General features: G+C 44.7%; 1 protein-coding gene across 6 annotated transcripts in view; it reads left to right on the top strand.

Moving 5' to 3' along the window:
* LOC128586691 (uricase) overlaps window positions 1-16,523 on the top strand; it is a 93,631-nt gene extending 77,108 nt beyond the window's left edge. For all 6 annotated transcript variants that reach the window (XM_053592726.1, XM_053592731.1, XM_053592729.1 and 3 more), the window contains 4 exons: window positions 9,440-9,626; window positions 11,536-11,659; window positions 13,828-13,911; window positions 15,985-16,523. In XM_053592726.1, coding sequence (XP_053448701.1) covers window positions 9,440-9,626; window positions 11,536-11,659; window positions 13,828-13,911; window positions 15,985-16,059 — 470 coding nt within the window. In that variant the 3' untranslated portion in view covers window positions 16,060-16,523. The remainder of the gene's footprint in view (window positions 1-9,439; window positions 9,627-11,535; window positions 11,660-13,827; window positions 13,912-15,984) is intronic.
* The last annotated feature ends 2,333 nt before the right edge of the window (window positions 16,524-18,856 follow it).

The following is an 18,856-nucleotide window of genomic DNA, read 5'->3' as shown; positions in this document are numbered from 1 at the left end:
ACTTTCAAGATTTGGAAAAAATGATTCTGTGTTTTGTATGGAACCAGAAAAAACCCTGTATAGCTAAGGCAGTTCTTAGTAATAAAAATAAAGCTGGGGCATCAGCATACCAGATTTTAGTCTGTACTACAAAGCCACAGTGGTCAAGATAGCATGGTACTGGCTATCTTGATAGAGATATCAAAATAGAGACATAGACACTTGGAATTGAATAGAAAACCAAGAAATAAAACCAACATCTTACAACCACCTAATCTTCTAAACCAAACAAGAACATACCCTGGGGGAAAGACTCCCTATTCAATAAATGGTTTTGGGAGAACTGGATATCCACATGTAAAAGACTGAAACTGGACCCACACGTTTCCCCACTCACAAAAATTGATTCAAGATGGATAAAGGACTTAAATTTAAGGCACGAAACAATAAAAATCCTCAAAGAAAGCATAGGAAAAACACTGGAAGATATTGGCCTGGGGAAAGACTTCATGAAGAAGACTGCCATGGTAATTGCAACAACAACAAAAATAAACAAATGGGACTTCATTAAACTGAAAAGCTTCTGTACAGCTAAGGAGACAATAACCAAAGCAAAGGGACAACCTACACAATGGGAAAGGATATTTGCATATTTTCAATCAGACAAAAGCTTGATAACTAGGATCTATAGAGAACTCAAATTAATCCACATGAAAAAAGCCAACAATCCCGCATATCAATGGGCAAGAGACATGAATAGAACCTTCTCTAAAGAAGACAGACGAATGGCTAACAAACACATGAAAAAATGTTCATCATTCCTATATATTAGAGAAATGCAAATCAAAACAACCCTGAGATACCATCTAATCCCAGTGAGAATGGCCCACATCACAAAATCTCAAAACTGCAGATGCTGGCGTGGATGTGGAGAGAAGGGAACACTTTTACACTGCTGGTGGGACTGCAAGCTAGTACAACCTTTCTGGAAGGAAGTATGGAGAAACCTCAAAGCACTCAAGCTAAACTTCCCATTTGATCCTGCAATCCCATTACTGGGCATCTACCCAGAAGGAAAAAAAAATCCTTTTATCACAAGGACACTTGTACTAGACTGTTTATTGCAGCTCAATTTACAATCGCCAAAATGTGGAAACAGCCTAAATGCCCACCAACCCAGGAATGGATTAACAAGCTGTGGTATATGTATACCGTGGAATACTATTCAGCCATTAAAAAAAATGGAGACTTTACAGCCTTCGTATTAACCTGGATGGAAGTGGAAGACACTATTCTTAGTAAAGCATCACAAGAATGGAGAAGCATGAATCCTATGTACTCAATTTTGATATGAGGACAATTAATGACAATTAAGGTTATGGGGGGGAGGAAAAGCAGAAAGAGGGACGGAGAGAGAGGGGGGTGGGGCCTTGGTGTGTGCCACACCTTCTGGGGGCAAGACATGATTGCAAGAGGGACTTTACCTAACAATTGCAATCAGTGTAACCTGGCTTATTATACCCTCAATGAATCCCCAACAATAAAAAAAAAAAAAAAGAAAAGGAAAGAAACAGCCATCATTAGAATGACAGCGGAGAAATCAGGGAAGGTCTTGAACGGTCAGGTTACAGTGATTGTGTGTGTATGTATCTTTTTGTTCTTTGATTCTGAGCAAGGGATGGTGACCAGGCTAAAGAAACAGGCAGTAGTGAGGCATCTGGAGACTTGTTGCAGAGATGAAGAAGTGCTGGGGCTGGAACCAAGGCAGGATAAGCAGCAATAGAGAGACTGAGGGGCAGGGGAGCCTTGTGGGGGCATTTCCAAAGTGTAACCAGAAGGGCCTAGTGGTTGAGTCAGGATGGAAGGTTGGGGAGAAAGAGGAGTTAAAGCTGACTCTGATGTCGGAGGACTGGGGAGCTGACTCCAGAGAACACACACATGGAGCAGGTGTTCAAGGAAGAAGCTGGTGAGTTTGGGAGGAAGATAGATTTGGGGACCATTAATGGATTGATGGTAGGTGAAGCCATAGTGAAGGAGACCATTCCAGAACAACATATAGAGTGAGAAGAGGAGAGATGAGAGGGCCCAGGGAAAATCCCCCAGTTTAAGACCGAAGAATGGTTAGAGAGACAGAAGGATTGTGGCCAGTGGTGTCATGAAATCAGGTATAGGCCAGGAATGGTGGCTTGTACCTGTAATCCAGAACTCTGGGAGGCCAAGGCAGATGGATTGCCTGAGCTCAGGAGTTTGAGATCAGCCTGAGCAAGAGGGAGACCCCATCTCTACTAAAAATAGAAAAACGAGCCAAGTGTTGTGGTGAGCACCTATAGTTTCAGCTACTTGGGAGGCTGAGGCAAGAGGATCGTGTAAGCCCAAGAGTTTGAGGTTACTGTAACCTCAAACTCCTTACGCGATCAACTCCTCAAACTCCTTACGCGAACCTCTATCAAGGGTGATAAGGTGATACTCTGTCTCAAAAAACAAAAACAAAATCAGGGATACTTACTGAGGCTGCATGAGAAGTAGGCCCATATGTGGTGGCTCAGCACAGGAAGTTTCCTTCTTTTTGTAAAAGTCCATCGCTGTGTTTGTGTGGGGGAGGTGCTCTGTTCCAAGAAGTTATTTGGGAGCCTAGGTCGATTAAGCTTTTAATCCTTACTTTTAGGTGTCACCTTGAAAGTAGATCCCTATATCAAATAAGCAGGAGAGGGAAAGAGCTTAGAGGAGCAAAAGGAGAGGGCAAAACCTCTCAAGCATAAGCTCAAGGCCTGAAGATAGCGCAGAGCATGTCCCTGGGAAGGACTCAATTACATGGCCACACCTACAGCAAGGAGGCCGCGAACATGGTCTCCCTGAGTGCCCAGGAGGAAGGGCACATAGACTGAGTCTCTGTGATAAGAGGGTGAGGAAGTTTGGATTAAAAGATGACTGAAGAGAAACTGTGTCATGTCAGATAGGAATCATTGGTGGTTTCCATCAGAATACTTTTAGTACAGCTGTAGAAGTGGAGTGAAGTGGCCGAGCATAAGGCTCTGCTGATCATGAAAAGAAAGCAGGCTTCCATGGACTTCCAGGAATTACCAGGACTTAGCACCAACATACATTCCAATTACCTAGCTGCCGTAGAGCGGAAAAAACTAGCCACCGTAATCAGGCTAAAGCTTTTTCTCTCTGCAGAAAGCTACAAAGCGTCAGGGTGCTGAGATGGTCGTGGCCGTGTTCCCAGAAACCCCCGCTTGATTCACTTAGGTTCCAGCCCTCTGATGTCATGTGGGGTTTTCAGAGGTTGGGGTAGGGGAAGAGACTTCTGTTCCCTTCTGTGTGGAGGTATTAGTGTGTGCACATGTTCGAGAGTGTGTCTTGCAGTGTTGGGTATATGAAGGTGACATGTCCCTCTTCGGAGACTAGGGACATAGGCTTTTCTGGTAGCAAAACCTAATCTTTTTTTTTTTTTGAGACAAAGTCTTACTCTGTCACCCAGCTAGAGTGCTGTGTCGTCCTAGCTAACAGCAACCTCAAACTCTTGGGCTCAAGCAATCAATCCTCTTGCTTCCGCCTCTGAGTAGCTGGGACTACAGGAGCCTGCCACAACGCCTGGCTAATATTTCTATTTTTGGTAGAGACAGGGTCTTGCTCTTGCTTAGGCTGGTCTTGAACAACTGAGCTCAAGTGATCCTCAAAGCTTAATTCTTTATTTGCTTATTATCCAAGAGCTAATACTGCAGAAATTATGATTTGAATCAAAGTTACAATCATTGCCATAAAAAATTTCCTTGTATAGGCTTAATTAATGAAAATAATCATTATATCAGACACACATACAAATTCACATGGTGAAAGTTGTCGTTACAAACCCCTGGGTAGTGCCTTGGGTAAGGGACTGCCTAGACTGGTTAAGAATTCTGCCCCTTCAAGCATATGTGCTTAATCACACATTAGTCATGCCACTCCCAAAAGGGACTCTTCCCTGCAGGATATGTGACTGGGCTTCTCCTGCTGAACCATATTAACTCCTACTTAACTAGCACCATTTTTGTCCCTAAAACTCCCAGGACACTGTTTTCTTCCTAGTGCATTTTTTGTTTGTTTGTTTGTTTGCAGCTTTTGCCCAGGGCTGGATTTGAACACTCCACCTCCGGTATACGGGGCCTGCGCCCTACTCCTTTGGGCCACAGGTGCCACCCTGTTCCTAGTGCATTTTTTAAAGCTTTGTCATGGAATGGTACTTTCAAAGTCTTCTGGTTCCATGTGAGAATCTAAAAGAGCAAAAGAAATTTGTTCACCCAGAGGGATGAGGCTGGTGTTATCCTGGACACTTTCCAGTCCCCGAGAATGAGGCTCTACGCGTGTGACGAGGGCTGTTGGTTTAGGTGCTATAGGCCACCTGGATCTTCCAAACAATTTCTCTCATGTGTCTCTGCTGAACTGCAAGCTTACCTGAGCCTTGAAGTCACGGGGGTGGTTGAGTCACCAATTTGAACTAAATTGGTTCCCCAAACCTCTGCACTACTTGAATTACAACTCACAAGTCTTTAAGCATCAAGTCTCTCCCATTCTGACATTAACTGTAAAATTCATCTAAATAGAGAGAAGGAAGATGGAAAAGGATCTAAACAGTAGGAACTGTCTTCCGGGGGTGAAAAACGCCCCCAAACATCTACTGATATGAAGCCTAGTGAGAGCAGGAGGGGGGTTAAGGAAGGCAGCCGATGAAATCGCAGTCCTAGACAGATTTAAGAGGTGACAGGCAGACGGAAGAGGTGAGACGGAAGAAGCAGGAGGTCCAGGACAGAGACAGCCACTGCCAAGAAGGCTGTTTATGTCCTTTGGCTATCAAGATTAAAATGCTTTTCAGTTCCTTTGGAAGAAAAGTTCTTGGCAGACACACGATCTTTTTAAATCGCCTCAATCCTCACCTGGTTGTGCAAAAGCTCAATTAACTTTCTACCATCTGGATGATGTCACCTCTCCCCATCCAGAATTGCGCAGAGGGAGCATTCGCTGCTCTCCCTGCCCGCGCTAAATGGACTCTGCAAGGCAAATATTTAATTGATCTTCACTTCTTTGAGCACTTACAAGTTTGAGATTTTCTACTAGAATGATTTAATGGAGTTTTAAATAGCCTCCTTTCAGCTATTTGTGTTCTTTTCGGAGGTGTTAAATGTGGAAGCAATTATCCTCTGATGACAGGATTTTTTTCTTGGCTCAGTAAAGTTTTGTGCTTTGCGACACCTGATGCGTAGGTAAGGAAACGGGCTTACTTGGTATTAATTCGCTGTGAGTGTCTTTCCCTTAGATAGCTAACGGGTGGGATGTATGCTTCTCTGAGAGATAAACCACAATCTGCTAAATGTGTAGGAGGACCCTCAAAGCCAGAAAAGATTATATTCTAGCAGAGTGAAATGTGAAAAATCTTGCTTTTGCATTACTCCATAACTATGGCAAAAAAAAACAACCAAAACCAAAAGAAAGCTGATTAAGTGGTTTCATGGGAAGTCACCTAGAACAGGACGGTCTTTTTGGTGGATTTATTTCTCGTTAGCCTAATCTGGAGTCTTTTTTAGAGTGCACGAGGCATTGTATTTTTAGTTGATGGGCCCATGAATTTGAAAGCTTCAGGTTCTTACCAGTGCTCAGGGAGCTGAGGCACTGCCAACAGAGACGATAAAATAAGCTGCCTGATTTCATCCAGCATGTCTTGTGTGTGCCAAGGAAAAAATTCTTTTAACATTCAAAGAGAATAGTTGTTGTTTGGAACATTGAGAGCACCAGAGTGGATGGGCTGCGTTCTGCCAAAGCTGTGGCAATAAGTAATTGTCTTTGGGAACATGGGACATTTTATTCTATGTAAAACCGATGCCAAGAGACATTTTCCAAATGCAACTACTTTCTCCATTTTTAGATTCTAGTGAGAAAGTAGATCATTTCCAAGTGGCCTAGCAAGACTGGCCCTCCTCAGGTTCCGTAAATCTCATTCTAGATCTGGGGGATAGGATGGCACTTCCTCAGCTGTTGGAACCCAGTGAGACTTTATATATACAGGTGGTTAACTCGACAAGAAAAAGTCAATTATGGCAAAACTATTGTCATCGCTTTTATAGAGCATTTCCTGTGGGGCAGTTATTCTACTAAGCCTTTTATGTGTGTTATCTTAGACATGAATTGATTCTAGGAAACAGTTAAGATTGTTGTTTCCATTTTACAGATGAGAAAATAGAGGTATAGAGAGGTTAAATAATTTTTTCAGCAGCATAGATCTCATAGAAACAGGAAATGGGGTGCAGGGAGAGCACTGGGATTTGAATTCAGGGAATCTGGGTTCCCAAAGCTGTGGATTTAACCACTATGAATACTACACCAGGAATCCTTTTCTGGTTCAGACCCTTGGAGGGGACAAAGTTGATTGGCTTACACGGACGCTGGTGAGCAAGACCAGCTGGATGGGAAAAGATGGAGTAGGTAAAATTTGCCTTTGGTTTTGTTTCATCTTTTTATTCCCTTTCAAGGGTTTCTACTACTCATTTTAACCTTACTCCTGATTGCAAACCTGTGTTTCGTTTCTATAGGATTTTACTTTCTTTTTTTTTTTTTTTTGTAGAGACAGAGTCTCACTTTATGGCCCTCGGCAGAGTGCCGTGGCCTTACGCAGCTCACAGCAACCTCCAACTCCTGGGCTTAAGCGATTCTCCTGCCTCAGCCTCCCGAGCAGCTGAGACCACAGGCGCCCGCCACAACGCCCGGCTATTTTTTGGTTGCAGTCTGGCCGGGGCCGGGTTTGAACCTGCCACCCTCGGCATATGGGGCCGGTGCCTTACCGACTGAGCCACAGGGGCTGCCCTATAGGATTTTACTTTCTAGCAGAGATTACCACTTAGAAGCAGATTCTGATATTTGCTTATAAAAGTAGCCACTCTTTAAGAGACCTTTGCATTTTGATGGAAAATTTTTATGGAATAAAAAGAAATCTTAATCTTACATAGGAGCCATTTGTAAAAGTGAGTCTCCACTTCTGACCAATAGAGATGGTATTTGTCAGGCAGTGGAGTCTGTCTGCAGCCCTCAGAGCGCACTGGGGCATGGGAAGTGATAATTTTCTCATTTCCTGGGAAGGCCTCTTATAGTACAGAAGTGGGGAAAGAGTAAGAGGAAGGCGGAAACACAGATGGGGAGTGATCTGAAAAGGGGGAAGAAAAGCTTGGAATCTCAGAAGGTGGTGCTGAGTTTAAATTCTGCCTCCGCCGGTTTCTAGCCAGGTACCTCTGGGCAAATGATTAAATTTCCCCTGTATACAAATACCTACTTTATAGAGTTTTGAGTATTAAGTAAGATATATAATTTAAAAAGGCAGCAGCCGGTTTAACGCCCTCTCTCCATTCCCTGCCACCTGTGTGAGAGGGGGAAGGAGTGAGGAAGAGAAATGGTGAAGATGGACGGAGGAGAACCGTCTAGAAGAGGAAGACTGAGTGTGAGATAATCCTCGATGGAGGAGAATGTCTAGAAGAGAGAGACTGAGTGTGAGATAGTCCTTGATGCGAACAAATTTTGTTATTCATTCATTCATTCATTCAACAAATACCCGATTGCCTCTGTGGTTCTCCTGGGTTTAGACTTACATTCACTGCAGTTGGAAATGCTGATTTTGTGAGATCATGCCTGTATACATTTAGAATCTGACAAACCCAGCCGACTGAAGACAGGAAGGCTTTGCTGGTGCCTTTATTTTGATCCTTCTTCAGATGTACCTTCCAATGAGAACTTCAGAAAGTTAAACGATTATCATTTTCTTCTGTTTTACCACATTATCCTGGAACACTCCGCACAGAACACCTTACTTAGTCACACCCTTTTTAGGCACCAGATCCACCACTAACCACTGGTCACTGCTGTCTCTGGTAGATGTGTGTATGTGGCATGGAAAACATCAAAATGTAGTCATTATTTACCTATTTTGGAAACTCCACAGCTCCTGAGTTAACAGGAGCAACTGTCACAACCCAGGTGATATAAATCATTGGATGTTTAAGAGCTTTTGTGGATTTTAATTGAGGATCATGAATTACATTTTTGTTCTTTAACTAAGACCACATTATATAATGATGCCTGACACCTTCGGACCTTGATTTCTCGAATAACAAGTCAGGAAAGATAGATATTAATGCTCTAACTTAGGGAATAGAAAGAGATGATTCTTAATAATCCTACCATAACACTGTGCTATTGGGCTTTGTGAAGGTCCCCTTGAATGTCCCCCATCCTCAACAGACTGTGCATATAAATAAGGTCGTGATAATGTAGTTCATGTTATTTTCCTGGCCTGCAGCGGGGCCTTTCCAGCCAAACTCTCCCACATTCTGACAGCCTTGCAGGGCTGTCTTTCCTGTGTGTGGCAAGGAGTTTGTACCCATTGGGTAGAACTGCTGCCTCTCGGGCTCTGCTAAGTGTGTGCTGTGTCAGCTGCCACTGCTCCTTGGGAAGGACACCGCTCTCCACACAGTGTTATGCCCTGGGGTTTCCTTTGTGTCACCAGGTGCCAGGGTCTCTTTGGGCTTCCCAGACTGCTGGACCCTTGGTGTCTTCCAGACAGAAGGAGAGACTCTTCCCCTCCCTGACTCTGTGCGCCCCCATCACTGGACCTGAGTTAGAACTGCTTGGCACACAACAGCTTCTTCAAGTTACGCCTGTCACGCTTCTACCTGCCTTGTTAACTTGGGAGGGGCAGCAGAGACGGGAGGAAAGTCCCATCATCCCTCCATTGTGTTCACCTCTCCCCCATACCCCCAGTGCTCATGAACCAACTTTGTCCCTTTTCCTTCAGCTGAAAACCCAAAGCCTTTATACACAGCATCACAGGCAGGGCTCTGCCTTCGGAGTCACTGCTCTCCCCCAGTCTTTGCTTAGGCTCAGCAAGACCCAGGCTGCTACCCCTTCGTGAAGTTATCTGGTTTCGCTGACCTCATCACCATGAGGGAGCTGGGGTGCCATCAGGGTCTAGCAGTGACCAGAGTCACCAGCCACTGTGGATGACCAACCAGGACTACCTGGTAAAGGGATCACAGTAGCAGATGGGGGAATTGCCCTCGAGGCGCTTCTTAACTCATTCTAGCACGAGGTGACTGAGATGGAGCTCAGAATGTGGAAGGTGACTTGGCTGAGGAGACCCCTGCATGTAGTTGAGAGGAATGTCTCCATTTCTGGGGCCTTCAACACAGCATGGAGGCTTATCCTCAGGCCTTTAGTTTTCCGAAGGCAGGGAGTGTCAGGACCCAGATGGAAGGCAAGGGATGCCAGCCTCATCACTCGGACCTCAGAGGAGACAGGAAGACAGCAAACAGGGGTGGTGACGTAGGTTTTGCACATAGCCTATCTGTTTTAACGCCCAGGACCCTTTGAGCTACATATCTGTAAGAAGGCCTGGTTTTGTTTATAACCTCATCCACTCTTGTCTTTCTAATGGAAACAGGACCCCCAGTCATTCATTCTGGAATCAAAGACCTCAAGGTCTTGAAAACAACCCAGTCTGGATTTGAAGGCTTCATCAAGGACCAGTTCACCACCCTCCCTGAGGTGAAGGACCGCTGCTTTGCTACCCAAGTGTACTGCAGGTGGCGCTACCACCGGGGCAGGAATGTGGATTTTGATGCTACCTGGTATGAGCCTGTGCCAGCCCCCGGCACCCCACAGGGCCTGACAGCCGCTACCTTCTTCCCAGGGCCCAGAGCTCATAGAGGCCTAGGTCTCAACTTACAGGCTGCTCAAGTCAACCTTCCCATTATTCAGAAATCTCTTCTCTTTCATAATTTATTAAATTGGTGGTTCTCAAACCTTGGTGTGCAGCAGAATTGCCTGAGGCTTTGTTAAAATGAAGCCCTCTGGGCCTGCCCCCAGGGTTCTGATTATCTTGGTCTGAGGACGGGTGCCCAAGAATTTGCATTTCCAATGAATCCCCCACCCCCACCCCCGCACTTTAGGAACCGTGACATCACATGAAGATGGTCTCCGGCCTTACTATCCACTAGTGATACACAGAGGGCTAAACTAGGGCGACTGACCTATTGTCATTTGCTGAGGACTTTGCACTGAAAATCTCACATCTCAGCAAACCCCTTTGGCCTGGGGAAATGGGACAATTGGTCACTCTAGGCCACACTCAAAATATGATATTCACAGAAGCGTTTGGTAAATGACAAATGCATTAAACTATGATCAGTCTAAATAACACACAGCGATTCTCCAAAGATACAGAGTTTATTTGGGAATGTGTGGGCAGTTTGCAAATCCGGGATATGCATGCTAAGGTAACCACAGACACATCCAAAAAGTCTGGGGGAAGCTTTTAACAGCAAAAGAGGATAGTACACAGAATTTGAGACAGAGAGAACTCTGGTTACAGCGGCTTATCACAGGAGTTGACGCCAGCTCATTAGTGGAGACAGCGTGTCAGTGAGTGTAAGATTTTGCACATCCGGCTAGTTGTCTTGTGAGTCTTGTATCAAGCTGCAGTTTGAAAAGCCTCTGGCAAAGCTTCTGATTACAGGCATAGGGTGTAAGAGCCCTCTAGGGAGGCTTTGCAGTAGTTCCCTAGAGGCCTGGGGCGCCAAGACCTCCCAGCTAAGTTAATTTATTTTGGTGAAGTTTGACACAAGTGATTCCGTTTTGATTCTGAGAACTTTCCCGATCTAAAGCTATGGTCATTATTATAATATCTTTGACCAGGAGTAATAAGGTCTCTGAATTCTCAGAGCTTGCTTTTTGACTAGGTTTCTCCTTCCTTTGCTGAAGCTCTAAGTGTTGGAAATTTCTACCCTCTGGTGAGCTGGAAGCTGCACACACACACCCCACCCCACGCAGCTTCCTCCCACAGTTTTTCTCTGATCCTTTTATTATGCAATAGGTGTTAAAACACTTGGAGAAAACCTCACCTGGGTCCTCTTTCCTTTTTATTTCAAGTGTTCTCCTTGGGCAGCAGCCTGATGTTTGTATGTTGAAAAGAGGGGGAAATTGAGCATGCCAGAGTCAGGGTAGCACTGTAGGCTGGGCCGGCCTCCCGCTAAGGAGAGCGACTTGGAGCAGATCATTTCACTTTTGAGTTCAGATTCCTCATCTCTGCATTGGAGGTAATAATAACACCTACTTCAGTTATAGCGAGAGATTCAGTGACATAGTCACATCAAACGTTTAGCTCAGAGTCTGGCACAGAGCAATCTTCTACTGTAACAATTCAAGGTACCAGCCAAGCAGCAGAGAGTTAGAAAACTTGGGAGACCTCTTCAGTGGGGGAGTCCTGGGGAGTCCTCCCTCATGAGGAGGGAGCTCTGCCCTGAGGGCTCTGGCGCCAAACTGTGGAAACAGCCTAGTGGTGTTCAGTATGTTTGTTGAATGGGGTGTGTGTGTGTGCAGGCAACAGGAAATGAGGGTGGCTTTCTTGGCATTACAAGAGAATTCTCTTCTAAAACCATCCATAAAATTCTTTTCTGAGCAACAGAAGGGTCTCTACTTCTAAGCATTCCTAAAATTCCAGCCTATCAGGGTCCTGAGGTTCCCTCCTCTCTGTTTTAGGGATACTGTTCGGGACACTGTCCTGGAGAAGTTTGCTGGGCCCTATGACCAAGGCGAGTACTCGCCCTCTGTCCAGAAGACCCTCTATGACATCCAGGTGCTCTCGCTGAGCCGTGTGCCTGAGGTACGCTCTGTCGGTTGCCGTCCTGGGGACTGAGAGAATGTGTGTCTTCTGTCAGCTCCGGGAAGGAGTTGAGAGTTAAAATAAGGAAGTGGAAGACACATGAAAAATGACATCTGTTGTTCAAACGCTTGTTATAGCAAGTGAGAAGAGAGAGGGGAAAAAAAGGGAAAAAATCTGTCCAACCTGAAACACAGGCCCCTGCTGCAGTTCTTTAGTTTTGTGGAAAATTCTTTTGAGTCCCTTCAATCTGCCACTGATTTAAGCCTCCTATTTAGGACACTTGAATACCTCAAGGGAGAGGAAATTAGAGGAAGGTTCTGTATTTCAGGGGAGCCAGAGAATGAGAGAGAGATGGAGAGAGATTTCATCCATCCATTCATCCATTTTATTTCATATCATTGAATGTTATTATGTCTCCAGCAGCACACAAGGAATATGAAGGAAAGGAAGGCAATATTAAGGAAAGGAAGAAAATAAGCCAAGTAACAGTGTAGTAGAGAAGAGAGGGTTATGGAAATACAGAGGGAATCAGCTAACTCAGGTACAGGGGACAGGGATCTAGATTCCTGCAGGTTTTCTAGAGGGAGAGGTGCCTAAGTGGAGTGTTTAGGGACAAACAGAGAGTATCTGGGTTTACACTCGAGGCGAGGGAGCAGAAGGGCGTGGAGATGGGAGGTACACTCAGGGCGAGGGGGCAGGAGGGCGGGGAGACAGGAGGTAGCCTGATCTAGTCACTCACCATGGCCGGTCTACCACGCGGAATCCCTAGGGTGGAAAGTCTTTGCACGTCCCTAGAGGGCCTTTGTGGGCTCATTTATAGAGTCTGTATTTTATCTTGAAACCCGCTGAGGGGTTTAAGTAGGGTGTGGTGTGGTCTGATTTGTGCTCTAGAAAGATTACTCTGATAGCACTATGGTGGATTAAAAAGATGATGGCCCACAGGCAAGGAGGCTTGTTGGACACTACTGCAGAAACCTGGCAAGGATAGCCTGGGCCAGGTCATGGTGGGGACAGGGTGAAGAGGAGGAGTACCATGCTTAGACCAGGGCAGAGGGACTCCTGCCACAGCCCCACACCTTAGGGGACAACTTCAGGCCTTCCTCTGGCTATGCCTTCCTCCACTAGGTAAAAAGTCAGGGTCCCTCCATCCCCCAGGATTTCCTGCCCTGGGACTACTTCCAGAACATGGGCATGCTGCTGCTTCAGATCTGTTGTCCATGGAACAGATTGTGCCACTGGTGTGCACGGTACTGGTGTGTATGCTGCTGGTGTGCATGATACTGGTGTGCATTCTACTGATGTCCATGCCACTGTTGTGTGTGCTATTGGTGTGCATTCTACTGGCGTGCATAGTACTGGTGTGCATACTGCTGGTGTGCATGGTACTGTTGTGTGTGCTACTGGTGTGCATGGTACTGTTGTGTGTGCTACTGGTGTGCATGCTAGTGGTGTGTGTGATACTGGTGTGCATGCTACTGGTGTGTGTGCCCCCTTGGGGCTGAGAGGATACAGGAGCAGCTGTGGCAGGAGGTATGGAGGGGCACTGGCCTGCAAGCTGGAGCAAATGTCCATGTGAGTCCAAGGCAGAAGGTGCCAGGGGCTGCAGGCTGGCTCTTCTCATGCTGCTATGTCCTGGCAGGGCACCCCACAATGTCAGAGAATCGTGTATAGAAACCTGGCCTTCCTTGTTATGAAGTTATTTTTGCCAAATTTGAAGACTAGAGCACATTTCACTTAAATGTTTTTTAGTTTGATTTATAACTTTTAAATCTTTATGCATCTGGTATATGGGTGTCCAGTTACCCTCTGATGCCAGGGCCTGTAAATGTCAGGGACAGGCCTGGAGAGGAAGGAGCGGAATGGGGAGGACTAGGAGGTTGACGGGTCGCTACCTAGAGGCCAGTGGGTCCCAGGTGTTTGATCCAAGGAGTCTTTTCTTTTCAGAGAAGTAGGTTTTGTGCCCTGAAGAAGGATGAGTGGTCCCGCTGTCTAATCTTGGGATCAGAGGGAGAGAACAGTGTCAAGCAGCAGAGGAACATCAGAGGGCGTTTCCAAGACAAAGATGGAGCCTGAGTAATGGGCGAGGGGGGCTGGAGTGACAGAGAGACAGACTCACAGTGGAAGTGCCCAGTGTGACACATGCTCTTGCGGATTCTTATGGATTCCAGATAGAAGACATGGAAATCAGCCTGCCAAACATCCACTACTTTAACATAGACATGACCAAAATGGGACTGATCAACAAGGAAGAGGTAAGAGAACGCCAGAAATATTTAAAGCACATCTCTGCCCCAGAGCCCTTTATAAACTTGGGCTGACAATATCACAGACTAAAACTCTTAACAGCTGTTGCTTTGGGGAATATTTATAGTTGCCACTGATTAGAGCCCTCCTCAACTCTGGGCCTTTCAATGCCTGAAGCTAGAGGGCCCAAGAAGTGGCTGAATGATTACAGAGGGCTGCAAGTTGCAGAGAGGGAAAGACAAGAAGGAACAGCGTGTGCCTGAGGAAACAGCTCTGAGATCTATTTCTCTAAAAAGGGCCACACAGGTCACAGCTACATTATTCTTCCATCATGAGGCAATGAGAAGAAAAAAAAAACTCTATGTTAATTTTCTTCTATCATCTCTACCTTTTGATAGTCAATTCAGTAGCACATAATACACACAAGAAAAGATGAAAGAGTATTTGTGTTTCTAATTGAAATTACTGAAGGCAAGAATAGGAAATTTGTTGTTGAAAGGAAAACTTAGTCTTGGAAAAAGTGCTTACCCTGACTTGTTTCCAGCCAGGGCAGATGGTTGGACCACTCCCTGTGTGTGACCGAGGAGACGATTGTGGTCTGTTTTTCTGGGGAGATCAGAACTGTCCCTCCCTCTTGGATCACTTTCAAAATAATAGACTTTCTCAATTGGATCCATCCTCCCACTCAGGTTTCTAGAATTTGAAAAACACCATTTTGGGTAACTTCTTTTAGTATGGGTAGGGCGTGAGATAGTAAAGGGGCCTTCTGTTGGCATGGCTCTGCTCTTGTATAATCATGTCCTTTGGTGGATAAAGGCTAATAATGAAGGGGTCTCTTCAAGGTCCCACATTCTGAGCCTGCTGACCCAGGGGCCTCCCCATCCCTCTGGCCAGGCACCTTGTTTCTGTTCTAAGATAATGTTGGTGAGCTCCACCTGGCTTTGCACCACCATCAGCTGCAGGTGGAGGCTGAGGGTGGTGCCGGGAAACCCAGGTCATGCTTTTGCACATGGAAAAAGAGATCTACAGCCCTGAGTTGCTGAGGACAACCTGGGTCCCATGTGCTGTCCATTCAGCTGAAAGGAAGGGCAGCATTATTTACTTCAGAGGAAGGAAAGGATGGTGACTACCAGAATGCCATTAGTTTGAATTAATTAATTAGAATATAAAGCCTTTTAAAGGGCAGGAGAGGGACCTGAAAGTAAGTCCTAGCCATGAGGCAAAACAAATGGGCCTTAAACAGAAAAATGGTCAGGTGTCATGACTATAGCAGTGCCCAGCTCAGAACCCCAGGCAAAAGGAGGGTCTCCTTGGGGCCCTCTGATGCCTTTTGCTGCACTAATCCCAGCTCGAGCTGATGGACTAAGGCCAGTAGCCCTCCCTCTAAGAAGTCAGATTCACAGCTCCCTCCTGGAGCCCAGCTGGGGACCTGGACACTGCAAAGCTAGAGTTCCTTTAGGTCAGGGCTCTGCATAAAGGCACCTGAGCGGCTGAACAAGCCGTTCCTGAATCTGTGTCTGCACTTTGGGGATGGCTGGTTCTGCTCTTGAACTCTCACCGGCAGGGGTGTGCAAAGTAAATACAACACATAAGAAGCAGGAAGTCGTGCACATTGACAGTAGCAGAGAAGTGACAAATGACAGGGTGGGAAGATGGAAGAACTCTAACAGCACACGCTGTCCAGACCCATTTAACATTGAGCTAACAGCCCCGCGGACCTCAGACGCTCCTGAGGGCATGGCAGTATTATAGCATAGGACGATGATTGATGTCCAAAGTGAGTCGCCAGGAAAAGGTCAAATTGTGTTCACTCTATTTAAAAAGCAGGGATGTGCAGTGCATTTTGGAAACATTTATATCTCAATGATTAATTTTTTTTGAAAACTCTAATTTTCTGGAAAATTGACTCATTTTTCAACTATTGCCAGAAAAATAAGGCATTACCATGCTTGAAGTAACTTTACTGTAGGGCACATGCATTTTTGGTTTAACAAGTGGTTGTTGTATTGTTGTTTTAGTATTGATTCATAGAAGGAGAGCTACTTAAACGTTTCTGAAGTTCCATGTGGGTTGTTTTATAGGTATTACTTCCATTGGACAATCCATATGGCAGAATTACTGGAACAGTCAAGAGGAAGCTGTCTTCAAGGCTGTGACATCGTGGCCACCAGGAAGAGTCCACTCTCATCTGAGGAAGTCCTTGAAGTCCTTTGTAATCCTGGAGATGACAGCACGTACCCAGGCACATTTCCAACCTAGTATATTGATTTTTAGGGGCCATTTTCCTCCTGTATTAAATAATCTATTTCTTCTACACCTAGCTCAGCAAAGCATTTTGTGCATTACCTTATTAGTGATTATAACATACTTTGTGGCTATAGTTAACTTAAAAAAATACTAAACAATATAAGAACATCATAAATCAAAATTTCTTCTGGGTTCCCTTGTGCTGTGCTGTCTTAGAGAAGCTTTAGAATCAATTCATTAAGAAAATAATCATGGGTTAATGAGGGCATCACATCAATTAATTTGTTACAACTTTAAGGAGCAAAATATCATTTTCATCCTATTGGTGCTTCTGAGTAACGCAGAAAATGTAATAAAATCATATTGAAAAATATCACCATGGGGACTTCAGTTGACTGAATATTTGAATTTTTTAAGACTACTATAACATAGCTATATCATGGATACTTTATTTCTACTTTGATAGCACTTTTGTGATCTTAATGAATTGATTTTTTAACTTTTATAACTCTCAGTGAATATTTAGTACATATTAGGCACTGAAAAAGAGTGTGAGTTATTTTCCTTTGAATAATATATCCCTATGTGCACAGAGAGCCTCTTTTGATAAATGCTGAGTCAATATACAGGTGGATGAAAATACCTATAGAAAGGAGCAGAGGGCAACGAGGAGTTTTGGATGATGATATTATGAGTGATTTTTATTTTCCACCATGTATTTCCCTGAATGTTCCAAATAGGAACATTTCTTACTTTTATAATCAGAGAAAAAATATACCTGATGATTTAAAGATGTCTGCAGGTTTGAGGGCTGATACTGTAAACTATATAAACAGATCTATTGACTAACACTGCCCTGTATATATACATGCATCTTCGTAAATTATAATTTTAGAAACCCATGATGAAAATCTATCCACACGAACATTCTAGATAACCCTCTCCCATTTTTACATTTCCATTTTTAAGAAATCTTCATTTTTTGGACATGCTTACATATAAGCCCTTAGTATTACCCTGTTTTCCCGAAAATAAGACATCCTCCGAAAATAAGACCTACTCACAGGAAAGATAAGACGTCCCCTGAAAATAAGACCTAGCGCATCTTTGGGAGCACACCTGAAAATAAGACACTGTCTTATTTTCGGGAAAACAGGGTATTTGGTCATGCTGACTCTTCACCTTTATAATACTGCTACTGTAGGTAGCATGATGTAGTGGTTTGTTGCACAAACACGTTTCAATCCTGGCTCCACCTCTCATGAGTTATAAGTTTCTTCCTGTGTAAAAAGAGGTGAAAATCTACCTTGTAGGTCCTTTGAGTTTTTTTTTTTTTTTTCTGAGACAGTGTCTTAGTATGTCACCCTCGGTAGAGTGCTGTGCGTGTCACAGCTCACGGCAACCTCAAGTCTTGGATTAAAGCCATTCTCTTGCCTCAGCCTCCTAAATAGCTGGGACTACAGGCGCCTGCCACAATACCCAGCTATTCTTTGTTGCAGTTGTTTAGCTGGCCCGGGACGGGCTTTGAACTTGGTGCACGTGGCTGACACCATAACCACTGTGTTACGGGTGCCAAGCTGGCCCTTGGGTTTTAAATGGGTTAGTATTTCTAAAGTGCTATAGTAGAATTTGTGCTTGGCACATAGAAGTTTCTATGTAAGTTTATGTTAACTCCAATAGGCATCCTGCCTGCTTTCCATTTGTTATTAGACTCGTGTAGGAAGTTGTCATTGGCTTTCTTGGGTCAGGTGAGACCTGGGAGGTCCTGAGAGCAGTGAGCTCTGCAGGACGCTGGAAGCCATTCACCGCAGAGCCTGCTGGGAAGAATGATGAAATATTTGATAAGGAAAGTTTTATGCCACACTGAATACTCACATTACAGAATGTGCTTCTCCATCATGTAACTTGCATGGCCAAATGGCTGGTACATTTTATTCCTCTGCTAACTTGATAATTCTGTTCCAACAGGAAAGAGTCTAACATGACTTTCCCTAAAAACAACAACAAAAACCTTAATTAGGCCTTTCTTCCTTAATTTTCTCTTGTTCATGCAAGTTTTAGACACACTGTATTTGCTTCCGAGAAGAAACCCACGTTAGAGCAGAATTCTTAGAAATGCATTTTGCTTCTCCTGAACTCTTAACACATTTGTGGCAATAGATTGCGTGGTTGTTGGATGTTATTAAATACATCCCAGGTGTGAGGCTGTACGTAGCCTGTGACATTTTCAGGGACCACGTTCCTGTTTTGTGAAGGGTGTTTTCCTGTTAGAACCATGAACTATGTGCTGACCAGCTTTGGGTTTCACCTGCTCCTTTCAGATCTGGCCGACAGGTGGGATCTGAACTGTATACACCTGTGAGGTGGTCTGCATTGAAACACTTGATGATTTTGCTATGAAGGCTGCAGGGATTCAGTTCTAATATTCTGGGAAGCAGAGCTGTCTTTACAACACTCTCTTCACACTCCCCCTCCTTACCCCTGCCCCATCTCAAACACTTTCATGGAGGATCAGGTGATTCCAAGCCCATGTGCTGCTGGGGGGCAGTTTCCATGGCATCCGATGGAGAAGGCTGTCATCTGGGGATTGTGGATTTGGCAGCCAAGATTCTGGCTAAGGTTTGTTCCATATCCTGTAAATTTCATGATAACTTTCACAGCGACAGACTCAGAAAATATATCCTCTTCCCTTTCCTTTTTAGAGGC

This window comes from Nycticebus coucang, chromosome 5 (assembly GCF_027406575.1).
Source record: "Nycticebus coucang isolate mNycCou1 chromosome 5, mNycCou1.pri, whole genome shotgun sequence".
NCBI lineage: Eukaryota > Metazoa > Chordata > Mammalia > Primates > Lorisidae > Nycticebus > Nycticebus coucang.
The sequence above is the reverse complement of the archived record's forward strand: the minus strand, read 5'-3'. Positions and strand labels throughout refer to the sequence as shown.